This window comes from Protopterus annectens, chromosome 14.part0, assembly GCF_019279795.1.
Source record: "Protopterus annectens isolate FY-2018-M chromosome 14.part0, PAN1.0, whole genome shotgun sequence".
In the NCBI taxonomy this organism is placed as follows: domain Eukaryota; kingdom Metazoa; phylum Chordata; order Ceratodontiformes; family Protopteridae; genus Protopterus; species Protopterus annectens.
This window is the reverse complement of record NC_056748.1, coordinates 23075373-23101780: the sequence shown is the minus strand read 5'-3', so window position 1 is coordinate 23101780 and position 26408 is coordinate 23075373. Positions and strand designations below refer to the sequence as shown.

The 26408-nt window shown below is 40.9% G+C and overlaps 1 protein-coding gene across 2 annotated transcripts in view; it reads right to left on the bottom strand.

Moving 5' to 3' along the window:
• Positions 1-11482: 11482 nt before the first annotated feature.
• The window catches only part of SLAIN2 (SLAIN motif family member 2), a 1031976-nt gene continuing 1017050 nt past the window's right edge, over positions 11483-26408 (bottom strand). For both annotated transcript variants that reach the window (XM_044055724.1, XM_044055725.1), the window contains one exon: positions 11483-14493. In XM_044055724.1, the coding sequence (XP_043911659.1) occupies positions 14427-14493 (67 nt within the window). In that variant the 3' untranslated portion in view covers positions 11483-14426. The remainder of the gene's footprint in view (positions 14494-26408) is intronic.

The following is a 26408-nucleotide window of genomic DNA, read 5'->3' as shown; positions in this document are numbered from 1 at the left end:
ATACTGCATAACTATAAGAACCAATCAGAGGAGGTTAGGAAGGATTGGGAAGAGAGCTTGGATAAGCAATTCACAAAGAAACAATGGTGGGATATGTATGTCTCCCAAAATGCAACAAAATCTAGAAGATTTAGGATCTTTGCTGGAAGTGTTTACATAGGTATTTCTATATCCCGAGCAGGCTCCAAGAAATTTTTCCTCTGGTAGGCAGCTAACGTTGGAGGTGTGAAGAGGAAGAAAGAGGTAACTGGCAACATACTTTCTGGGAGTGCAATGAGTTGGTGGACTTTAAAAGATTCCCTTCAGACTGCTCTGCCAGAGATGCTGTGTGAGCAAACTGGAGTAACTAGGGAAATTATTTTTTTTGAGCTATGATACAGAATCAGAACTGCTTAGACAAAGTAAGGCCTTGCTGGGTCCAATTATGATGGCTGCCAAAAAAGCAACACCTAGAAAATGGAAATCAAAATCTAAACCAACTTTACTAGAAGAAATAAAGACAGTAACAGAGAGAAAACAACTGGAACTGGGATCTTTGGAAAAGGGTGGATGCAAAATTGCACATCAAAAAATGGGAAATGTGGGATCAATACCTGCAGATGAGGAAAGTACAGTTGTGTACACTTAACATAAATGTAGATGCTTGAGTGTATTCACTGTTGCAGTCATTACATTTGGGGTAATCTGCTTGCATGTTGCCCTCAGTCGCCCTGATTAACAGTCTTATGTCCTGCGTCAGTTGCTGTTCCTTCTTCCATGACGTCAGGGGTATAAAACATGCAGCCAACGCCATTACATCAGTTTTTCTTGCCGCAGATGTCAGGTGCCCCCCTAATGGGGAGCAAATAAACAAAAAAAAAAAACACGAAGGTATACCTCCAACAAAAAGCAAATACACCAAAAAGGCTTAAGCATAGTAAAGGAAAGTAGAGGTATAGCCAGAAGAAGTTAGGGGGCTGGAGGGAGGGTAACCAGGACTGCAACAGTGAATACACTCTAACATCTACATTTATGGTAAGTGTACACAACTGTGCTATGTTCTTCATGTTTTACTGTTGCAGTCATTAGCAGTGGCAAAGCCAGCTCTGGATTTAGAGAAAATTGGCAAATGATCATGCTTGGTGAAAGTATGTACAGAACTCCAGGTAGCAGCTTCTAGAATGTTCCTGGTAGGAACACCTCTGAGAAAGGCTGCAGAAGTAGATGCAGCCCTGGTGGAGTGAGATCTGATCCCCTGGGGAATAGGTTTTCCATGGTTCTTATAGCAGAAATGAATGCAATGGCTTATCCATTTAGAAATAGTTGATTTTGAAATAGCCTTCCCCTGCAGCAAATGCTACCAGTAGTTGTTCAGATTTTCTTCGAGGTTTAGTCCTGTCCAAGTAGAATCTAAGTTATATGTGCACATCTAAGGAATGTAGAATCCATTCCCCTTTGTTCTGTTGAATGGGAAAGAAGGTTGGCAAATGAATGGACTGATTAAGAGCCACACTGGATACCACCTTGGGCATGAAGGATGGATTGGTCCTGAGTGACACCCTGTCCGCATGAAAGATGATGAAAGGCTCCACTGCCATAATGGCCTGTAATTCAGATATCCTTCTAGCTGAAGTGATTGCTAAAAAGAAAGCGGTTTTCCAAGAAAGAAATTTTAAGTTTGCAGTAGCAGCTGGCTTGAAAGGAGGTAGAGTGAGTTTCGCCAATACAAAGTTAAAGGTCCCAGGCAGGGGTTGGAGCTCTCCTGGGTGGTCTTAAATTTTGGCCCTTCTGAGGTACTGCTTGAGCATAGTATGAGAGAAGAGGGAAGGTTCTGTGTTATAATGAGCTGAAATGGCTGAGGCGTGGATTTTAATGTTGGAAAAAGACAGGCCCTTTGTGAAGCATCTCAGTTAAGTACTGCAAAATCTGAGGTAAATCGGGCGCTGCTGTCCTCATCCCTTGAGATTGGTTCCAGGCACAGAATCTTTTCAATTTTTCAGCATAAGATTTTCTAGTACTAGGCCTCCTTGCCTTTAAGATGACATCCATCACAGGTTTGCTGAGGGATAATAAGGGTGAGTAATTAGCCAGTCTGCAAGGTTCAATGTTGGAAGCTGAGGGTGCAGAATCTGGTTCTCCTGCTGAGACAGCAGGGAAGGGGTCTGAGGCAGGTGCCATGGAGATAACTGCAACACACTGCGCAGGAGGGGGTACCAGTGTTGGTGCAGCCAGTCTGGAGCAATCAAAATCATCCTTGGTTTGTCCTGTTTAACTTAGTAGAACTTTGGAGAGCAGAGGCAGAGGAGGGAAGGCATAGACTGATAGGTTTTCCCAGGTGAAGGACAGAACATCCACTTTCCAGGCTTGTTTGTAGGGAGTTCTTGTGCAAAACTTGTCCAATTGGTAGTTCTGGGGGGAGGCAAATAGGTCTATGTCTGGGCTGCCCCATTCGGTTGTCAACATGTTGAAAATCCTTGGTTCCAGTTTCCACTCGTGTGGGTCCATGAGGTTTCTGCTTAGTCCATCTGCCAGTGTATTTAATTTTCCTGCAAGGAATTGAGCTTGTAAGTGCACTTGGTAGCTCAAGGCTGTGTTCCACAATGTCATGGCTCTCCAGAGGGGGTAGGAATGTGTACCCCCCCCCGCTTGTTTATGTAACACATAACCGTAGTGTTGTCAGTCTTTACCATTAGTTGTCCTGGAAGAATGTAGTCCTTGAAGGCTGTCAGAGCATTCTCTACTGCTAACATTTCTTTTTGATTGATATGTAGGTGCACTTGACTTGGTTTCCATTTGCCCGGAATGCACTTCTCTGCCAGGTGAGCCCTCCATGCATAGTCTGATGCATCTGTTGTTAGGGTTTGGGCGGCAGGGGGTAGTGTGAATGGTAGTCCCCTTGTTTTGGTGGCAGGCCTCTGCACACCAGAGGAACTCTAGGCATAGACAAGGTATGATAGGAATCATTGTTTCTAGGCTGTGAGAATGTTGACTCCATAGGCTTTTTAGCTTCCTCATATGCAGTCTTGCATATGGAATTAGAAGAAAGCAGGAGGCCATGAACCCCGAGGCTTGCAGTATTTGTCTTGCAGATAGCAGGGTTTTTGTCTCCACTTGTTTGAAATAGGTTATCAAATGAATTTGCTTTTCTAGCGTGAGGTAAGCCATCTGGGAAGTTTATTCAAGCTTGCTCCCAGGAATGTACTTTGTTGACAGGGTACCAGTTGCGATTTCTTTTCGTTTATGGTGTACCCCAGACAAGTTAGAACCCTTTTTACAAACGCCAGCTGAATTAAAAGTATGCCCTGGCTTTCTGCCTGAATTAGACAATCGTCCAGGTATGGGTATATTTGAATACTTCTTTGCCTGAAAAATGCAATAACTGGAGCCAGGCACTTTATGAATACCCTGGGCGCAGTAGACAAGCCAAAGGGCAGTGCAGAGAACTGATAATGTATGTCGCCTGCTTTGAAGCGTAGGTATCTTCTGCAAGATTCCCCGATTGGGATGTGCAGGTATGCTTCTTTTAAATCTAGTGTTGCCAACCAGGTGTCTTTGCCTAGCATAGGAAGTAATTGATGAACAGTCAGCATCTTGAAGTTTGGAATCGCCAGGAAGGTGTTTCGAGTAGACAAGTCCAGGATTGGACGCCATGATTTGTCTTTTCTGGGTACCAGGAAAAGTCTGGAGTAGAAACCTTGTCCCTTTTCCTCTTCTGGTACCAGTTGAATAGCCCCCATGCTCGAGAGGGAAAGCACTTGTTTCTGTGCCTCTGCCCACTGATTTGGGGGCAGGTCTGGCCACCCATTTGGTGTTGGCAACGTGTGGAAATGAAATCTGTATCCCTGGGACAATATTTTTAAAACCCATTTGTCCTGGTTTATGAGTTCCCATTTCTTTGCATGAAGAGCAATCTTTCCCCCCAAAGGGGCAGTCAGAAGATAAGTGCTTGGAAATTTTAAAAGGAAGTCATTGAGACCGTTTACCATAGGGGGGTGCCTTGTTATTCCAGATTTGAAAGTGGAGGTCCCCCACTGCTTAGTTCTAAGAGTCCCCTGGGACTGAAACCTGGGGGTTTTGCTGTGTCTGGGTTTGGGTTGAGAAGACCTGGAAGGGACTGGAAAGGAACAATTCTTAGTAGGCCAGTGCCTACTAAATCTAGGAGGTTGCACTTGTAAAAATCTTTAACAGTTTGCATAGATTTAGCTTCATCTTCCATCTTTTTAGGAACTTCTTCAGCCTTGTTGCTAAACAGGTGGTCCTGATTTAAAGGAGTATCCAACAATTTAGCTTTAACATGATCAGGCAAAGACTGCTCCTTAAGCCAAGCATGCCTTCTAAGCACAGACCCAGTAACAGCAGCCCTGCAAGAGGCCTCTAAAGAATCAAAACCACATTGCAAAGTATGTTTTCCAACTTGTTCAGCAGAATGCATTTAAGTCCTGTAAATCTTTATTTTCCACAGAGTCAGGAATCATCATTTTCTGTTTAAGCAGTCCAATAACATGTTGCTGATATTTTAACATATGAAATTGGCAGTTTAAAGCTCTGATTGCCAAGGTTGCTAAAGTATAAACCTTTTTACCCCATCTATCCAGTGCCTTGGAGTCTCTATCAGAAGGGGTAGGATTTTTAGCAGTAGAAGCCTTAATGCCCTTGGGAAATGGTCTCTGGATCTGCAATAGGATTTTTGAAAAGGAACTTGTTGGACTCGGGAACCCTGTAGTACCGGTCAGGCTTACTAGCAGCAGGAGGCAGAGAAGCAGGGGCCAAACTGGATTCCGAGAAAACATCAACGTCTAGTACAGGAAGAATAGCCAAAGGCCTATGCTGAGGTAGAAGGAAATCCCTAAGCCTCTTTTTTGATTCAGAAAATTCCTGGCTTTCCCAGTGAAAATGCTCCCTTAAAGTATGTAAGGTTTCCCCAAAAGAAAAATCCTCAGGAGGGGAAGCAAAGGGAATAGAATCCTCTGCATCAGAATCCTCATAAGTAGTTAAGGACAAATACAGGTCATCAGAATAGTCAGAACAGAATCCTGATCAGATGATTCATAATCCAGCTCAGCCCTAGGCCTCTTAAAGGGTGGGGGTTGACTACCCCTGATTAGAGTTATTAGATCTTCAGCCATTTTTATCATTTGTTTTTAGTAATAGGGGCCTGAGCACGTGGCCTGGGCGTCGGTTTTGTAAACATAGATCGAAATTTAGGCCTTAGTAATGAAGGAGGCGTCAATTTAATATGCAAGTCCATAGGCCTGAATACACCCTCAGAAGCCGGTGCCTGCACAGCGGCTCCGGACCCATCCAAGGTAGAGACATCCACAGGTTCCATTGTTGAAGTATCTCGTGGCATACCAGACTCCCAATGGGTCTCAGTAGAGGCCTGCGAATCAGAAGTAGCGGGTATCGGGGGCTGCGAAAGTGCCCGAGTACCAGCAAACTGGCTTAGGAGAAGCGCCGTCAGCAGTTTTGGACCTCGGCGGCCTGTCTCTGTCTTTATCTTTGCATTTCTTTCAGAATCCCGGTAGTCGGATGGCTAACCGACATTTCTGGATAATTAAAATGAGAACCAAAATATTTAGAAACAAAAATATACTGACAACGGATAGTGCGCTGATTAAATAAAGCACAAAACTGACAGCAAGGTACGTCGTGGTCAGGGCCTAGGCAAGGAATACAGTACGAATGAAAATCTTTATGAGGTATTTGCTTTCTGCAAGTAATGAAATTATTAACTTTTACTGACATCAGTAAGGAGCAAGAAAAAGTTTCCCCAACGGGGTACTTTGCTTTAAGTTGAAGACTTCGGTTCTGAAACTCAAATGAAAATTTCAGGAGTTGGCCGACCGGCACTTGCGAACTGCTTCTGCTTCAGGCACCGTATAGCAAGAAAGACTGATGTAATGGCGTTGGCTGCATGTTTTATACCCCTGACGACCTGACATCATGGAAGAAGGGACAGCAACCGATGCAGGACCCAAGATTTTGTTAATCAGGCCATTTGAGGGCAACCTGCAAGCAGATTACCCCAAATGTAATGACTGCAACAGTGAAACACAAAGAACATCGAGGCAGGATTTGAATGAGCTGTGTAATGGTTGACTGACAATGACTAGATATATTAAAAATGATGTATAATGTTTGTACCTACAGTTGTGTTGTCATGGTTTGTAATGTATAACGTTTGCAAATGAGATTGTGTCACTATGGCTTATTTTCATTTATATATAAATGTAAGATTGCCTATGTCATACATGATAATTTAATAAAGATGTTTCTTGTTTTTCCAAAAAATTGGAATTACAACTATATAAATTCATATTTCAATGTACTATGGTAGTATGCAAACAGTGGCACACTACTTTAGAGTGCAAAATACTGCCTATGATGATGCTTCTATGTAAGCTATATTCTGCCTTGTTGATAAAGTGCAATTATGTGCCTGACTGAATACAACTCTATATTTACTACACGTTTGTCATTTTCTTAACGGCCTGTGTCATGGCTGAAGAGCTCTCGGTTAGAAATTTTATTTTTAATTATTTTATTTTACATTTGTTGACAGGGTTAGTCCGACCGAGCCTAGTGGCTCATTTTCAGTGGAGACCCGGGGAAAAAAGCTCCACAATACAATACAATTTAATGGTAAATCAGAAAATAGGAATTAGATACAAGTAAAAAAACTAGCATGCACCAGCTACATACAAAAATGACTAAAGATTTTACAATGTTAGTTGGTAATGAGGATATATATACATAGGTAGTAGAATATTTATGCATTCAAAATTTATACGATAATATTTTATATATAAGATAATGATTTATATATATATATATATATATATATATATATATATAAAATATCATATAAATTTTGTATGCATAAATATTAATGATTTAACCCGCGGTGGTGGTGCTGCGGTAGTGTTGTCGCCTCACAATAAGACGCTGTCTGGTTTGATTCTCAGCTAGAGCGTCTTCTGCGTGGAGACATGCGTGAATGGGAGTACCTTCGTTGAAGGTTGTGCGTCAGGGCTGGTAACTCGGCACGTAAAACTCAAATACCAATCATTAGCGGACCGGAGTTCGGCTGTGGTGACCCCTAACCGGGAAAAGCCAAAAGACACAATCACAATAAGATAATGAATTAATAAAATGGTTATAACATCAAACCAAAGTTCTCATATTGGGTCCTTATTCTTTGGAGATCATCTGCAAGGAGTTTAACAGACAAAATAACCAATCTCTTATGTGTGACAAAACACAGCAATGTCATGAGGAGGATATACATTCACGAAGAACAGAAAGCTTTGCAAGTCAGACTAGAAGAGAAGATGTCTACTTTTCAACAAACACTAAGGGCAACAGTGATCCTTATAACTTACACTCATTTTTCAAAGATAAGAAAAAAGAAAAGACAAGTATGTTTAGAAGAATCTGTATGTCGGTGAAAAAAATGATAATGAACTGCATGTTACATTATTGAAAAGATGCAATGTAATTAAACCTGAAAATGCTTTACGAACAACAAAACAGGAGGGCAAAGTTTGACTGTTAAGAAATGGAGAGAATAACCAAAATGCTGAATTTAAACTAGACATGGATGAGCCTGCAACAATTAAAATATTTTTGAAGCATTGGGGTTAATATACACAGAAATAGTTGTGCTCACATTAACATATTTGGACACTACATAAATTCAATGGGTTAAAAGCTATCGACTTGATAAGCTATTGACTTAATGAAGTAAATTCTTGTAATACTGTGTCCTGTTTGGCATAAGAAGCTATGAATATTAATTATTTGCGCAAAAGGAAAGACAGGACATGCTTGTTTACACATTCAGGAATAATCACTATGCCACCAAGACATCTTGAATAGTGTATACAGCCATAACAACAACATCCTACATAACTATGCTGACTTACAGGCTTAACAAGTTTACCAAAAGAATATCACATACAAAATAAACTGATATTAAACCAGTAATACATGTTCCAGGTATATTTCAGGGATTCTAGAAAATATGGTAAACAAGTTCTGGTGGAACATGAGAGTAAACTCTTGAAAGGCATATTCAGATAGTCTTTGCACAAGGCATCTCTGAGATGGATGATGATATTTAATATACAAATTAAGGATCTGAGGTGAAACAGACTAAATATGGGATGACACAGCAGAAGAGCAGAGCAAAATATACTTATTAGAACAGCAATGAAGACATGATGGAAGAAGAATATGGAAATTATTTGGGTAATACGTCAGATGCTAATGAGAGAAGAAAAATTGAAAGAATTCTAGTGATGTATTGACACAAACGTACAAATTCAGCTGCTCTAAGATACAACGAAAGAATGACCTGAGTCATCAAAGAATGGAGTTCATTCTTAATATTATTTCAGGTAAGAGATAAACTGTGTCCAGGGCCTGATCATCAGGGCTGACAATATCAAAGTTCCAAATTCAGTGGGAAGACAAATGCTTAAGAGGAGACATGAATCACATTTAAGAAAAAGTAAAGTGCAAGCAAATGTAAGAGATAAAAATGTACTGTCAGGAAAGTTGATTCAAACAGAATTAGTAGTTCTGAGTTATGCCATATAAAATTCACACCACAAAGAAAGAGATGCCAGAGCACCCAGTTACATAAGGCCTGCAGCAGACTGTGCTCAAATCTGTTACATTAAAAAGAGCTAGGCATGAATTTTATGTGTGTAGATTATTCCAAGTTCACTGCGGTGGTGGTGCTGCAGTAGCAGTAGCGTTGTCGCCTCAGTTAGACGTTGCCCGTTCGATTCTCAGTTAAAGCGTCTTCTGTGTGGCGACATGCGTGAATGGGCGTTCCTTCGTTGAAGGTTGTGCGTTAGGCCCAGCAAGCCAGCACGTAAAAATCTACTGCCAATCATTAACGGACCGGAGTTCCGCTGTGGCGACCCCCTAACCGGGAAAAGCCGAAAGACAACAAAAATTCCAAGTTCCCTGAAAGAAAATCAAATTGATAAAGTGCAAGAAAGACTAGTGCATTAAATTCAATATTTTTGAGACAGGAGATAACCTGTTATCATATCTGACAATAGACTCAAATACAAAAAAAATCAGAATTTCTAAAGTTGCTCACCTTAGTGGAAATTTGCATATATAGTGGCCAGTCTATACTATCCACAGTCAAACTAGTACGTGGAGACAATTAACGAAGAAATTCTCAAGAAAACAATGTAGTAAACACTTTGCAGTCTCCCAGTTTTGAGATAAAGAAATACTCCTAATGCAGGGACTATATCTTTTCACCACCTCAGTTATTATCAGGCAGGAGACTGAAACAAACTGTGAACTTTAACTATGTAGCTAACTGCTGAAAATCAACAAAAGTAAAGAAAATGCAGGAATATAAACAACAGGGTCAGAAATATGGCACAAAAGAAACTGAAGACTTCTAGAGTTATGCGAGAAAAGGAAAGAATATAAAAACAATGGTAATGTTTGCAATCTGAAGCAGATATATTTGGTCAAGCAAATGGATCAAGGCCCTCTGTTACTTGTGGGGAAGATGGAAAACTGTACAGGAGGAAAATCCATCCTCAACATGCGACAAATATGTTTAATTTCAAGGAAGAACTTCAGCCAAAAGTGTCACAACTAGTACTGTCTTAAGAAAATAGGCAGCATGAGAATCAAAAGATATAGACAGAAGCTCCTAAAATTACAACTCTAAGAAAAGCTGTAGCACAGCAAGACTTGCCTCAAAAGGAGGATATGTCCAGACCTTATTAAACATTCTGCATCTGGAAAATAACTTAAGAAACTATGCAGATAGGTTCATAGGTGTGTACTAGGCTAATGGCCCTGGAGCCTTCACAAACCTAGCCCATAGGATTACCCTGACATCGTGCACCAGACCTTGGTTCCTGGGTGCCTCTGCCGAGTACAGCCATTGGAGTTGATCCCCGAGGTGAAGACATATGGATAATGTGAATTGAAAAGTTACATTTTACTCAGTGTCATCTGAATTTGTTGAGAATGATCTTGTCTGATACAGAAGTTAATATGCCTGTTATTTCTAAAATGCTTAGTCTAAAATAATGGATGTTGTCTAACACAAAGTACATAAAATAAGTACATTTAATATATACAGAAAGCAGGATTTAGTATATCAGGAACATGCTAATGCCTAGCTAAAGGAAGATATACATCCTGTAACACATGTTCTAGAAGCATTCTGAGTAAATACTCAACGGTATATAGTAAAACATTTTTATAGTATTTTGTGTTATGAGGAACTCTAACACATATTCAAATATTACATGTGGGGGGTGTCGAGTCCCACGAAAAGCCTCCGTTCCAAGTGTCCTACATCTGCAACTGGGTGACCTGAGGGGCTGCAACCTGAGGTCAGGCTAGACAGTCCTATGCCAATGCTAGTCAGTCTGGAGATGGACGGACCAAACACCCTAGTATGCCCCATATCCAAGGTGGGAGCCAGATGCACATCACTCCTCGACTATAATATTTCAGCATTTTAGAACAAGTTACTAAAATGGGGATAATCGCTGCCCCTGTGAAGTTCAGAAGATCATAAACATTGTGAATTTGTCTACTTGAGGATTAGGCCACAACTAGTCCTCTGAACTAATTCCTCATTAAAGAGGCTCTAACCTTCCCATTGGATCATGGGAGGGATCCTGCTACCAGTCCCACAATTAATTCTCTTCCACCTTGTGCTGCAAAATTCAAATAAGTTTCCCAATATCAAAGTTACAAGGAAAAGGATGTGTGTGCAAGAGCTTTCACTAGTGCCAAAAAAGGAACAGCAGATCAGTGAGGCTAGCAAAAAAAAAAATGATAGGCAAGGGAGAATGAGCACACTTACACAGCAAATATGTTACATTAAGGAATGCATTATGACAAGCTCATTGAAATTCCTTAGGATTTGAACTTTCAACCAATCACAATTTGATGACTTCTTATTACAACAGTGACCACGATAAAAGGACTCTAGAATTTCCTCAGTGTTAGGTCAGTGTTTTCAAAGCAAAAGATGTAAAGTAGTATAAGAGAGTAGCAGCAGCAGTATGAACCCACCATAATACTGTGGTCATTTTGTAGAAAACTGTGCAGACAGGAAAATGATACTAAAGAACAGGCAAAACGTCTTGATGTGCAGAAGATATTGTCAACTGACTTTAAAAAAAATAAATAAGGTGATGTAGAGTAGCACTGCTTTTATGCATGGTATACACTATTTACTGTTTGAGAATATGTCATGCAAAAGAAGTTAAACTTTGTGCAAGGAGCCTGGGGAATGCTTGAACATTTTGCAAATTGGTTGATCAAAAGCCCAGATGTAAAAGTGCTAAAATATTTCTCTCTAAATAAATACACTGTCACAGTAATTGAATAGTTAGATTTGACCATATGTTGGACAAAACGTACTCCAAGCAATATTTTTTTATAACCACAAGATGTTACTTTAAGACTTGCTTTTCTGAACTTAAACAAAATAAACTGATTATGCATACAGCATGGGATATTTATTAACAAGACAAGTATAATTATGTATACAAGTTAGGCTTTATAAATGTCAGAAATAAACCATGTTATTTACTTGGTACAAATGTGAATTCTAGGGTTTGATAGCTTTCCAAAGATTCCTTTGGTACAACTTTCCTTCTTGAACATTTCAAAAACAAAAACCACAAAGGCAATTATTATAAATAAGGACTTTTTCCATAAAAAATAAAGCAGCACTTACTTTAAATTGCAAGAATATTCTACATTTTTACAAGATCTTTCCTTTACATTTTAATTGATGTACTTACAAAAAAAATAATTCATACACAGAGAAAATTAAATATATATATTTATATTTTTTTACAACAGTTAAGCATTGCCTGCTTTCTAACAAACAAATGAATTCAGAGCAATTGGCACAAAACAATTTCATTTTAAAAAGTTACTGCAGATGTCAAAGACAGGGTAATTTAAATTATAGGCACTAGCTTTGTATGAACATGCCCCACATATCCATCAGCAAAGATCAGAATTTTAACCACAGAGAGATATCTGAGATCCGAACGCGTAAAAATGTCAATCCACAAATTTATTATACCAACTAAAAGGAATAGAGCTGGCACACCCTATTATAACACTCAAAACCTGACATCTGTAAAATATGCAAAAGGCAACTACCAGTGGCTTGGCTCACAATAATGTCAGAAGATGTCTTTAGGGATCCAACAAACATGAAGCACTGAAAAAAATACTTTGGTGTTTAAATGAAAACTCAGTATAAAACTTCTTATTCCAGAAAGTATTACCCCTTATCCACATATTTTAAGGGAAAAATCATTCATACTGCTGACACTTTTTGCTGCTGTACACTCTGAAAATTGAGGATAATGGCACACATATAGAAGCTCTACTTAGTGTAAAGATGGAGTCCAGGATATATCACAGTAGCTTTACAGTAAACAAAGTCATCACCTCAATCTTCTACCATGTATCTGGTTCTAAGACTGTACAAAAATAGCAGTATAAGAAGATGCTTCATGTAGCAATGATCAAAGGGTAAGACTTCTGAGGTGGGAGCTTATACAGTTATGCAGCTTTCATTTAAAAACTCTCAATACTTTACAGGAACCAATGCCACTTTTACAGAAGCTGATACTTTCACTGACTAAAACTTAACTGTACTTTTTCAAAATATGGAGGTGCTAAACCATACAACCGTCTACAACAGATTACAATACACGTTACTTTCCTTAAAACTGCACATGGCATTTCCTTTAAGTCTTATACACTACACATTTGATTCTCAGCTTCCTTTACTTTTTCTTCATTCTAATGTCCATACTTTTGAAAGCAAAAGAAAAACCTAAATGATTTAATGCATATACATTAACATTTAGTCAATGGCCATATATTCCAATAAAACCTATATTTTTCTGTCAATAAATACACCCTGCCACTTAAATGCCAGAAATACTGGCTACCTACAGAATTACAAGGTATTTAAAAATGGAACAGGTAAGTGTTTTTTTTTTAACTGTGCACTCATATACAATAAAGCACTGCCAACATAAGAAATGCAATTCCACATCCAAATCTGTGTGCTATCAGGGAGGACACACAGACGTAATTTAGAAATTATTACACTGTAAACTGAGGACATGAAACATGAGCGCGCTTCAGATTTATAGAACCCTTCTGCCTTACCCAAGTAACAAACATTAAAATGAGAATGCTGAACCTGCTCTGTAAAAGCAACTGTTTGGCCTTCTCACTGTTAAAAGCAGTACCAGTAACACTAAATAGTTTACAAAACAAAAAAAAAGTTTGCAGATAACTCTTGTTTGTGACATACATGTGTGGAAATGATTGTGTCCACAAACAGTGTTTAAAGCTGGTAACAATTAAGGCCAAATAATACTTTAAAAGTTTAAACAATTTGTTGAAGTGAACAACACAGAACATATTTAAGTAGTGATGGTACATGAGGCACTGAATGCTACAAAATAGGAACCACCCTATTGGCTTAAATCATAAAGCAAACAATGTAATAAACATAACTAGCTTGGTGCTGTGTTACCATAGTGCATAGTTTTCTCCTTATCCTCAGACACGGAAAGATGGCACTGTTCTGTAAAGTTGTGTGCTTGACCAGAAGAGAGGAAGAACATATTTTCATGAATTTCATAAAAGAAACCTGCCATAAAAATGTCTTCCAAGAGTAAAGAAAGGGAAAAAAAGAGAATGTACAAAGTGAAGCCCCCCCACAAAAATGCATAAAAACTATTACACTACACTCAGCCCTTTGGCAATCAAACCGTATAAATAAAACAAATGTAAGTATACCCAAAACTGATATGTAAATGCAACAGTAATGGAGCATGTGACTTCAGCAAGTGTACTTCCCAGTTTTCTGTCATCAAAGACCAAGTGATGGATTTCACTTGGTTTCAAGATTCTGTAAACAGTATTTCCAATCATATCTGAAGAACCTACAGCAGAACACTTAACAAAAATCCCTAGTACCATTCAGTAAATAAAGTTGTTTGCTTGCTTCTACTTGTACTTTATACAGCCTCTCAGCAGATACTCTCTACTCAATACTCAGGACAGACATGAAGACCATTCTATTTTCCATTTTACTTGCTGTTATTCACACATTTTTCTTTGGCATCCACTGGGATTCTCCCAGACAATGGCCTCTCTGAAACAGCAGATTAGAGTTGAATTTTTTTTTGTGACCAGTAAATAATTACAGCAATGTAAAAGAAATGATTGTATGAATGTTTTTAAAGTGCTGCTTTATCATCTCTGCCTTATTGTGCTGATTTCTAGCAGAGACCTGGGGATTTCCAACCCCCTCCAATGTCACTTCAGAACAGTCTGCAAAAGTCTTTTTTTCAAGGTGTGTAGCGTTGACAGTGCATTTTTTTCCTAGCTGTAGCTCAGTAGCAGCCATCCTTCCAACTTTCTTCTCTCATCTCCCCATAAACCTTAGGAGCAGGCAATGACCTTAAAATAAATAAAAATACATAAAAAAATAAAGCTTTGTTTCAAATGTGTGTGATATTTACACACACAACATTCAATGTTTGCCTCAGTAGGTCATGTACGAAAGACAGAAGTAAATGAAAACATACAAGGATGTGGCTTGTGTATTGAAAGCTGCACAGTAAAACAAGTTGTAAAGCATGAGGTTACAGACTACTGTTAATTCAGACCTTCAAGGGTAAACAACTGCAGCTGAAATTTCTTCACTTTAGATAAAACTAAACTACTATTCTTTAGTTTATAAAGTACAATTATGGCAAGACTTACCATAACAGTAGCTTCATGAAGATTATGTTACTCAATATCGCCTACATGACTAGGTGTTTAGGTACTATTACTTAAATACCTCTGCATGTTCATTACAAAATGGTCCCACTACCATGGTTCATCAGTGCTCCTAATCTGCATCTGTCCAAGTGTATTAAATATGGGTTGCTCCATTTCCTACTCAACCCATGTACAATACTAATGTTTAAGTCTCTCTATTCAGAGCAAACTGACTGAAGTGTTCATTGAGGAAAAATGAACATGGTATGTGCACATTAAGCCACAGAAGAACAGGGAGAATGATGTCTACGTTCTTAGAGACAATGGGTGGAATTCATGACAAATACAACTGAGTCACTCAAAGCACAAGCCCATTACATCTTATTCCATGACGTAAACTGGATGGCATGATCTGACTTTATGTTCACAGATGTCACAATGCCCTCTGCATTGCAATAAGGGGATAAGGAAAATCCTTCTTACTGCAAAACCACAAACAGTACAGCAGAGCAGAATGAAAATGAGCATCGTGTTAAACTGTACAAACTGTATGCCAGATTAAAAAAACATGGGCGGCGTAATGCTGTAGAGGACTATGTCACAGCTTTATACCATACAGGTTGGTGCGCTCCATCTATAAACAGTAGCATGAACTTCCTAAATGACAAATTATTTTGCAAAGGTGGACCATGGCATCATCTCCTATCATTTTAACTTCTGCCATTTTCCTATTCTAGTGTTATATCAGGGTTACAGTATCACAGCACTAGGTCATACCACACCAAACCATGCTGCATAAAAGCAAACAATGACAAGACCCCCCCCCCCAAAAAATGCAAAAAAAAATATATATATATATTTTTTTCTGCTATTTGGAAGCCTCGAGTACCCTCCATAATTTACCATCTGCCATATCTTAATATCTGTTCTCAATCTCCATAGACTGGGATTTTCCAGTAAGATGCCATCTCATGGAAAGGGAGTTTTCCTCGGCACATACTGATGTCAATGTGGCTTGTGTGCATGTGTTGCAATGCACACAACTTCTGCTGCACGTAATCTACTTATACTTCTCGTTCACTTTTGCCTGTTAGACTTCCAAGTCTTCAACAGTTGTAATTAAGCAGGAATCCCAAAGACCCTCTCCTGGGATGGAAAAGTCAGCATTCAATCCCCTCATTCAAAACTGCCAGCTGGCTTTTCCAGTGTCCAAGTCCATTACTTGAATCTAGGTATGCATTCATCTGTGTCATCGAGCTGTCACATGCAATCAAACTAGATAAAGACTCAAGAATCACATCTGCAGTGCATGATTAGGTGTAACTTAGAACATCAGAATTTCAAATGAATGGGGCAAATGGGGGTTATACCAAATCTTCCATTATGCCACAATGCTCCATAAACAGCAACTAAGCCTTTATTTTGTCTGTATTGCTATACAGGGAGCAAAGTAGTATCCGTAATCAGTGAATGCAGAAAAAAGCCAATAGGACAAATTACCACTGAACAGCCATTGATTCCATCAATACGTTTTCTATAATATTGCAGACAAGCACCATTTCACTGGATCTGACCGACCAGCACTTGCGAACAGCTTCTGCTTCGGGCACCGTGCGGAAAGAAAGACTGAGGAAAATGGCATCGGCTGATGCTTTTGTACCCCAGACGCTCTGACATCGGGGAAAGTGCGACATCAGCCGAGGCCAGACCCAGACTTTGGAATCCGGCCGACCGAAGGGCTGCCTGAGGCAGGACAACCCATATATTATGACTGCAGATGCATCCTTGAAGGACATCTGAGTTGTGCAAAACAAGGGAAATGAGAAAATATGTCAGGCCAGTGAAGATCCTACAAAACTGACAGAACCTTGAGCTTCAGTAACAACTCTGGCTGCAAAATTCTGTACTTATAGCAGGTGTTCAATGTCTAATCAGTAAAGGTGACTGCTATAGCCCAATGTTAATGAGAACAGTGTATGAAAAAAAAAAGCCCAAAGATCCTCTGAAGAGGGGAAGGCCTCTAACCATAAAGACCACAACCTGCTGAGGTTCACACAAAAGACCTATTTAAATTAATACACAACAAGCAAGAGAGACACGCAAGACTATCCGGTACAGACACCGCAGTTCTGATGGGCAGCTATTTGACATTCTTACCACACACAGTATTTGTAAACAGCTGAGCTAACTCGAATTTTTAAATTTAAGAATGCAAGACCAAGAGTGGTTATGTTTTCATTTCACACAATTACAAGCAGCAATAAAGAATGGGCATGCTCTGTATGATCTCAATTTATGAAGAAACATAAGAGTTGAAAATGCCCCCCAGACAATTAATGAGGCCAATGCCTTTTTCCATCTCATTTAAACTACTTTAACCTAAAACCACTGAGTCAGTATAGACATTAAACACAGGAGAATCCAGGGAGATCTCACCCTGCTTTTTATGGCCTTTTAGGATGAAAGTCTTTTTCAGGGATATGAGTTCATCACTCCCAACATAAACTAAAGTAATGAAATTTGAGACCACAAATGTGAATCTGTAAATCAAATCTCATCTGACAATGGTTCACTGTCAGATGTGTATATATCTGGAAGCAATATTTTCACTAAGTATTCAAGCAGTGAAAAACATGCTGGATGAAGAAATGGGAGAAAGAAAAAGTATCTACAGCAGGCATGTGGCTTAATTAGCTCTTCGGCTGAAATTATATCCTATATTGGTGATTTTCTGAGATGGAAAAATAAAAAGGCAGTGGCTTTTGAAGAGTGGGGTGACTGTGGTATTTGCACCAGATATTAACTTACAGGGGTCATAAAACATAAGATAGTTTGAGAGTTTTGAACGTTGCTTTAACTATGAAACTTTTTTTTAACATGGCTTTTCTTAGCTGGAATGAGATTTGGTTGGCATTGTTCCTTCCAAATAAGGTTGTCCTTACAAACATCTTAAATGTCTGTACAGCTAAATACAGCTACTGAAAGGAGAGGTACAGTTGTACACGATCAACACAACATAAATGCCAAAGGTATATTCCTTTGAAAGACATTTCTTAATGAAAGCAAAAAAAGAATAAATAAAAGTGAAGACAAACTTGAGCCATGTTGCACTCTGCAGCTCGAGTGTGGGAGCTGGAAGAAGTCAAATCAGAAGTCAGCCTCTGACTGCACTGCAAGAGGTATGAGGCTGTAGAATTTAAATCACAGTGGGTCCGAAGCTGTTCAGTTAGGACCCCATGAAAATAGTACCAAATACCGAAGGGAGACAAAGAAAACTAAGTTCAAATAACATCTCAGATCTCTCCCCATAAGGCAATCCTTTACCACCTGAATGAGGGCAGCTTTAGGTTATGATTATGGATAGAGTTTTTAAATGAAATTGTGCTTTCCAGGAAAAGTAGTAATAGTTCTTGTAGCAAATAACTGTACCACTTTTGGTTGACTGTACCATTTCAACAGCAGTACAGGACTTTGGTTTTACTTCACCTAGAGCTGTGATCTATAAACACATACATTACTCCCCCAATAAGTAGTAGTACCAGATAAAACCAGTCGGAAAGTAGTCCTTGAAAAATGAAGGGATCAGCAGGCTAATTAAAAAAAAAAAATCAGCAAAAGCACAAGTCAATTAAAAAAATACGAAAGAAGCAAAAGTTTCTCAGGGATGAAGGGAAAGTACAACTATGAGGTATTCATTGTAACAGAGAGAATCTTGCAGATAACAGGTGGGCTTTGTTCCTCTGCTAACAAAGGGACACTTTTCCATCCATTGTACAACTTTTGTACTGGAAAACATTGTGCAAGAACACGAATGTGTTCATATACCACTATACAAAAAAAATTATGAAACTTCCTTTAATATTTCAGATTTTCAAGCAAGAATATTTAAACAATGCTCTGAATGGAAGGTGTGTTCTAATTAAAAAGAGATCAAACTCCTCAGTCTCCCTGACAGAGTATGCCAAAGTACTAAAAAGGATTCTGCATTCATCACTCAAACCCTCTAGTCCAGATAAAGCTATGCAGATTCAGTGCTAGCCGAGGAACAGCCGATAAACTCTCCCTCTCTGCACAGTTGGACAGGTCATGATAATTCATCTATGCAGCACATGTTTTTGGATTTCGAGAAAGTCTATGACTGTGTAACTACCTCTTGTGGGAAGAGTTACAAAATTATCCCATGTGGCTGCTTGCCATGCATCCACTGAATTAAAAGAATGACAGATGTGTTCACATTCTAATCAAACAGCTTCAAGTTGGGCACAGTATTCTACCAAGGTGACATATTTCCCGCCTGTGATTTTACTGGGCAAGATTATGAAGGTGAAGCCAAAGTCTGGAGAATTTCCAGGAAATTATATTTTTGGTCTGTGGCTGCAAATGACTGGGTCACGTTTTTATCAAGTGACTGATAGAATTGCTCTTGCATGCAGGCTGTGTCAAGTGTGAAGCAGCTGGGGTGATTACCACCATCTTTATCAACCTCCTTTCCCCCATTGTTTTATATGGGGGGTCAGAGCAGTCATGTCAACAGCGGACACCTTTCTTGATTCAGAACCACTCTCTCACCATCAAAGCCCATGACAGACTGTCATACATCATCTCTCATACAATCCCACTGGACATGCTCACCTTTTTTGCCTTATTACTGCATCTCCCCAATACCTACTTTACCAAATCATTTGCTTTCCTGTTTGTGTTACTGACGCACTACAGTCTGTTGTCCCTGACTTTCACTTTGATTCTAGCTGTAACTTCCTCATTCAGACTTCCCTCACTCTCAATCACACCTTCCAGTTATTTGAAGCTGTTACTTATTCTGCTGTATTTCCTTCTGAGTTTTCATTTACTTCTCGTGCTACCATGACCGCTGTGTTGCCTGTACTCAGTTTATTTCATGTGCATTCAGTTTTGTATTCCAGTCCTTTATCATTTGCTGAAGCTCCTCTTCAGAGTCTGCTTGCCTGTAATGCTGCATCACCTGCATACCATTACCTGTCCCCTCTGACCTGCTGTAGTCCAAAGCTAGTATGAACAAGAGTGGGCTTAGAGCTGAACCCTGATACACAGCCATCTCACGAGAAACTTTAGAGTCCAAACAGTGCTTGTAGTTGTGTTACTGGGCCCTTGTACACAGCCTGCTCCAATTCTACCAATGCTTACAAGATGAACATCAGCATCTCTAAAAAAGCACTGCTTCTCTTCCAGAAAAGACTGAGATCCTCTAGCCACCTGAGGTGTAGCTGCTTAAATATCTTGAGCTCTTGTTCTTGAATCAAGAGGTACACAGGATCAGAATATAGATCAGCAAATGTGTGCATCAGCAGAAGCACTGAAGGCATACTACTGGACTGTGGTGAAGTAAGGACAGAGTCACAGGATAAAGCTAATTTACTAGTCAATCTAACAGCATCGTCACCTATGGTTATAGGCTCTGGATAGTGACTGAAAGGATGAGACTGGAGATGCAAATGGTAGAATGAGGCCCCTTTGTAAGAGCAGCTGGGCTCACTCTGCATGACAATGAAGAACTGTACAATCAGTGAAGATCTTGAATCACAAGCATTGTTCTTCTGTGCTGAGGAGTCAGCTAAGGAGGTTTAGGCACGTTTTGAGGATGGCTCCTGGGGACTCGCATAGGTTATTTATTGGACAAAGTCCTCTAGTAGAAGGCTAGGACAGACCCATGACATGTAGAAGGGCTTACACCTAACAGACTGCTACTAGAAGCTGAATCTTGTTTTTCTTTTTTCTTTTGGTGTTCTTGATTTGTGATAAAGTACAGTTTTGTACCTACCATAAATGTAGATGTCCGAGAGGAATGCATCTGCAGTCTTAACAAATGGGTTGTCCTGTCGCCAGGCAGCCCTTCGGTCGGCCGGATTCCAAAGTCTGGGTCTGGCTTCGGCTGGTGTCGCACTTCACCCGACGTCATTGCGGCAGTTATTCGGGTATAAAGGCATCAGCCGACGCCATTTTCCTCAGTGTTTCTTGCCCCAGATGCCAGGTGCCCTCTTTGTTGGCTAAATTTGGATAAATGCCAAAGTTTCCAAATAGTAGAGAACAAACACACAAAATAAACATGTATGTACATATATACAAACAAATACACCATAATAGATCCCCCCCAAGCTAGCTTAAGATTGGTAAGTACCCTAGGAGTACCTCAGAGGGGAAGGAGGGAGGGTAATCCTGACTGCAGATGCATTCCTCTCGGACATCTACATTTATGGTAGGTACAAAACTGTACTATGTCCTTCAAGGATGCATCTGCAGTCTTAACAAATGGGTAGAATACCATAGCTAAACTAGGGGAGGAGGAAATGAGAAAAGATTATGGTGTAGTCAGGATCCCTTGCAAAACAGCAGTGGCAAAACCAGCACGGGATCTAGAGTATAGAGGTAAATTATAATGCTTGGCAAATGTATGCACGGAGGTCCAAGTAGCAGCCTCTATAATGTCCTTGGTAGCCACTCCTTGTAAGAAAGCTGTGGTAGTGGCTGTGGCCCTTGTGGAGTGAGGCCTGATGTTCTCTGGAGTTTTCTTTCCATGGTAGGAGTAACAAAATCTAATGCAATTTCCTATCCATTTGGAGATTGTTTGTTTAGAAATTGGTTTTCCTTCCTTTCCTGTTGCATAAGCTACTAGAAGCTGGTCAGTTTTTCTATTGTTTTTTGTCCTGTCCAGGTAGTAGCGTAATTGTCTGTGTACATCCAAGGTATGCAAGAGCTTTTCTCCCCTGTTCTGTGGATTGGGGAAGAATGTAGGAAGGTGGATAGCCTGATTTAAAGAGACTCTGGATACCACCTTAGGCATGAATGTAGGATTTGTTCTCAAGGGGACACTATCTTGATGGAAGATAAGGAAGGGTTGTACTGCCATTGATGCCTGTAGTTCAGAGACCCTTCTTGCTGAAGTTATTGCCAGCAGGAAAGCAGTCTTCCAGGTTAAGTATTGCATTTCTGCTGTAGCTGCTGGCTCGAAAGGAGGTAGAGTCAGCTTTTCTAGCACAAAGTTCAAGTCTCATGCTGGCAGTGGAGGTTTCCTGGGAGGTTTTACATTTTTAATTCCCCTGAGAAACTGTCTGAGCAGAGGATGCGAGAAGACAGGAGGATTCAAGCTGTATTCTGCTGAAATAGCTGATGCATGTATCTTGATGGAGGAATAGGACAGGCCTGAATGGAAGAGCTCCGCCAAGTACTCCAGGATGTTGGCTATGTTTACCAGTGTCACATCTTGCCCCTTTGCAGTACTCCAGATGAGATATCTTTTCCATTTAGCTGCATCATTCTTTCTTGTTGAAGGTCTACGAGCCTCCAGGATTATGTCTTTAACCCTTTGGGATAAATCTGGATTAATTGTTGTTATGTAATGTTCCATGCAGTTAGTTGCAGAGTTTTTAGGTTTGGATGCAGTATGTTGTAGTTGTTCTGTGTCAGCAGTAATGGGATCAGGGGCAGTTTCCATATTTGTTCCCGGGACATGCTCCTCAGCAGTGGATACCAATGTTGTCTTGGCCAGTCTGGGGCTATCAGGATGATCCTCGGACGTTCCTCTTTGATCTTGAGAAGCACCTTGTGCATCAAAGGAAGTGGTGGGAATGCGTATGCTGTCAAGCTTTTCCAACTGAAGGATAGGGAGTCCACCTTCCAAGCAAGTGGGTGGTAAGTCCTTGTGCAGAATTTCTTCAACTGGTGATTGCATGGGGATGCAAACAAGTCTATTTGTGGTGATCCCCATTTTCTTGTGATGGTTTTGAAAATGTCCGGATGCAGCATCCATTCGTGGGCATCTGTTGTAGTTCTGCTTAATATGTCTGCTAGAATGTTTTCCTTCCCTGGTACATAAATTGCCTGTAACTGAATGTTGTAGCTCAGAGCCACATCCCATAGGTCCAGTGCCAGCCGGCATAGGGGGTATGAGTGTGTGCCTCCCTGTTTGTTGATGTACCACATAACTGTGGTGTTGTCTGTCCTTATCATCAACTGGCCTTCTTGGAGAAGAGGTCTGAATGCCTGGATTGCCAATTTTACTGCCATCATTTCCTTTAGATTTATGTGCAGATGCAGCTGGTCTTGGGACCATAGGCCTTGAATGCATTTGTCCATCATGTGTGCCCCCCAACCGAGGTCTGAGGCATCTGTCGTGATAGTCTGTCTTGGTTGACTTTTGCAGAAGGGCAGTCCTGTGTTTGATTGACAGGCCTGAGCCCACCATAAGAACTCTTGTTTCAGGCATGGGATTATTGGAATTTTGGTTTCTAGGCTGTGCTTGTGCTGAGACCACAAATTTTTTAGGTACCACTGTAGCTTTCTCATATGAAGCCTGGCATGAGGGACCAGAATTATGCAGGATGCAATGAAGCCTAGAGCTTGTAGCACTTTTCTTGCAGTTAGATGGCTGTGCTTTGTTAATGCCAAGAAGTAGAGAGGAAGTTGCTCTTTCTTTTCTGCAGTTAGGAATGCCATTTGTTTTGATGTGTCCAGTTCTGCACCCAGAAAGGTTATTATTTGGGATGGAATCAGCCTTGACTTTTTTGTATTGACTGTATATCCCAGGGCTTGTAGCAGGTAGATGACTCTCTGTAAGTCTTCTGTTAATTTGTTTTTGTTGTCCGCTTGTATCAGGCAGTCGTCCAGGTAGGGCTAGATTTGAATTCCCTGAAGTCTGCAATGAGCGATTACTGATGCCAGGCATTTCGTGAACACTCTGGGCGCAGTAGATAAGCCAAAGGGCAATGCTGAGAATTGATAATGCTCTGATCCTGCAAGAAATCTGAGGTATCTTCTGCAAATTGGTCTTATGGGGACGTGCAGGTATGCCTCCTTGAGATCTAGAGTTACCAGCCAAGACTCCTTGCCCAGCATGGGAAGAAGTTGCTGTAGGGTCAGCATTTTGAATTTTGGAACAATGAGGAATGTGTTTAAAGCGGACAGGTCTAGAATAGGCCTCCATTTGTTTTCTTTTCTTGGTACCAGGAAGAGCCTGGAGTAAAATCCCTTCCCTTGCTCCATAAATGGTACTTTTTCCACAGCTCGCATTCTTAGTAATTGGGATATTTGTTTGAGAGCTTCTGCCCTTTGAGAGGGTGGTAGGTTTGGCATTCCTCTCTTTCCGGGTAGTGTATGGAAATGGAACCTGTAACCTTTGTCTATAGTCTGCAAAATCCATTTTTCTCTTGTAATGCAGTGCCAGTTTTTTGAAAATAATGTTAGCTTTCCGCCTAAGGGTGCTTCCAGTTGTTCCCTGGTAGGCGGAGCCACCGCCAAGTCACTGTGATTGAGTTGTTGTAGTGGTGGTGGCTGTATCCATGCCTCGTTGGTTGTTACCTTGCCACTGGCGACCCCTGTAGGCACCCCTGGATTGGTTTCTGCCTCTAGAGCACCTATTCCTGCCTCTTTGTGCCTTAGAGGAGTCTGGAAAGGACCAATTCTTGGAGGGCCAGTTCCTGCTAAACCTTGGAGGTTGAACTTGTAGGAAATCTTTTACTGTTTGCACAGATTTTGCTTTCTCTTCCATCTTTTTTAGTACCTGCTGTGCGGGGGCACCAAATAAATTGACCTTGTCCATAGGTGCATCCAAAAACTTAGATTTGACATGGTCTGGTAATGCCTGTTCTTTCAACCATGCATGCCTCCTGATAACCATGCCAGTCATGGCTGATCTAAAGGAAGCCTCCAGTGCATCATAGCCACATTTTAAAGAATGGTTACTAACCTGCTGTATGTTATGTAACATTTCTTGAACATACTTTTTATCAATAGATTCTTCAGAGGACAGTTTTTTAGTCAACTGGTCAAGCATAAACTCTTGATATTGAATCATATGAAATTGGCAGTTCAAAGCTCTAGCTGACAAGGTAGCAGAGGTGTAAACTTTTTTACCCCATCTCTCTAAGGACCTGGATTCCCTTTCAGAGGGGAGGGGGTTTTTAGAAGAAGTAGCTGCTACAGCTTTAGGGCCCTGGGAGATGGTCTCTGGGTCTGCAAAAGGGGCCTTATATAAGTGGTGATGAGTGTCCGGGACCCTGTAGTACCTATCGGGCTTAGCAGGGGCCGGAGGTAAAGTATCAGGAGTAGTGCAGGCATCATTAAATGCATCATCAACAACAGATAGAACTGGAGGTATAGCTAAAGGCCTATGCTGTGGCAAGTGTAGAAAAGTCCTAAGCCTTTTTCTAGAGTCTGAGAAGTCTTGGCCCTGCCACTGAAATTGTTCCCTCATAGCATGCAAGGTTTCCCCAAAGGAAAATTCCTCAGGAGGAGAGGCTGAAGGGATGGACTCCTCAGCATCAGAGTCCTCGTAAGGAGAGTAAGAAGCCTCAGGAGGTTCTGTATGTTCTGAGTCATCAGAGGAATCATCTGTGGCTACTGGCTCAGGGGGCTCTGCTCTAGGCCTCTTTTCTGGAGGAGGGAGAGGCCCTGTCTGGATGAGGCTGGGATCCACGAATTAAAGAGATGAGATCCTCTGCCAAAGAAAGCATATGGGAGCTGGTGCTGGGCCTGTGAGAGGGGGGCTTGGCAGGCCCAGGTTTTGAAGCTTTGGCTGCTTTAGCCCTGGCAAAGGCCTTAATAGACATAGCTGGAGGAGGCCTAGCAGCTCCACGTGCAGGGGTAGAAATATCAAGGGGAATGGTGTCTGATAATTCCTGTGAAATCGCAACAGAAGGCTGGATTTCAGAAGCTGTTTCTACCAGGGTAGAAGAGGCCTCGGTAGAAGGCACGTTATCGGCAGAGGAAAGAACTGCTTGCTCGGTTTCGGCCGAAACCGAGACACTCGCGGGTTGCTTAACTGCGGTTTCGGCCGAAACCGCGGACCGCGAGTGTCGGTCCTCTTCTTTGCGCTTTTTGGTTATTTGCGCAGTCGGAGGATCCGACGGCATAATGTAGGCAAAATCGGAGCCGAAAATCTGTTCAGCAAAGTCCGAGCGACGTTTAAGCATCCGCCGGTTAAAAGAAGCACAGGCTAGACAAGCTGCTACGTCGTGGTCTGGGCCTAAACAATGTATGCAATAGGAGTGGAAATCTTTATGAGGTATTTGTTTCCCACAAGATAAACAGTTATTAACTTTCTCTGACATCGGCTGAGGCAAGAAAGAGTCCCCAACGGGGTACTTAGCTTTATAGAAGTCTTCGAAGTAGTATTCGGTAGTAGTATTCTCTGGATCTGACCGACCGGCACTTGCGAACAGCTTCTGCTTCGGGCGCCACGCGGCAAGAAAGACTGAGAAAAATGGCGTTGGCTGATGCCTTTATACCCGAATAACTGCCGCAATGACGTCGGGTGAAGTGCGACACCAGCCGAAGCCAGACCCAGACTTTGGAATCCGGCCGACCGAAGGGCTGCCTGACGACAGGACAACCCATTTGTTAAGACTGCAGATGCATCCTTGAAGGACATCTGCTGTTTTATAAGTTTAAGGACACTCCAAAGCAGGGTTTTCAGGAGTAATCAATCTAGTACTTTATCAGGCCTTCAGTTCTGCCATTCTCTTCATAAAGGATCAAACTTGACAGTTTAGTACAAGTGCCCTGCCATTTACCTCTTGCACAAAGTTGTCACTTTATAGGGATGGTAAGAGTTGCAGTACTAATTTTCTTACTTTCAT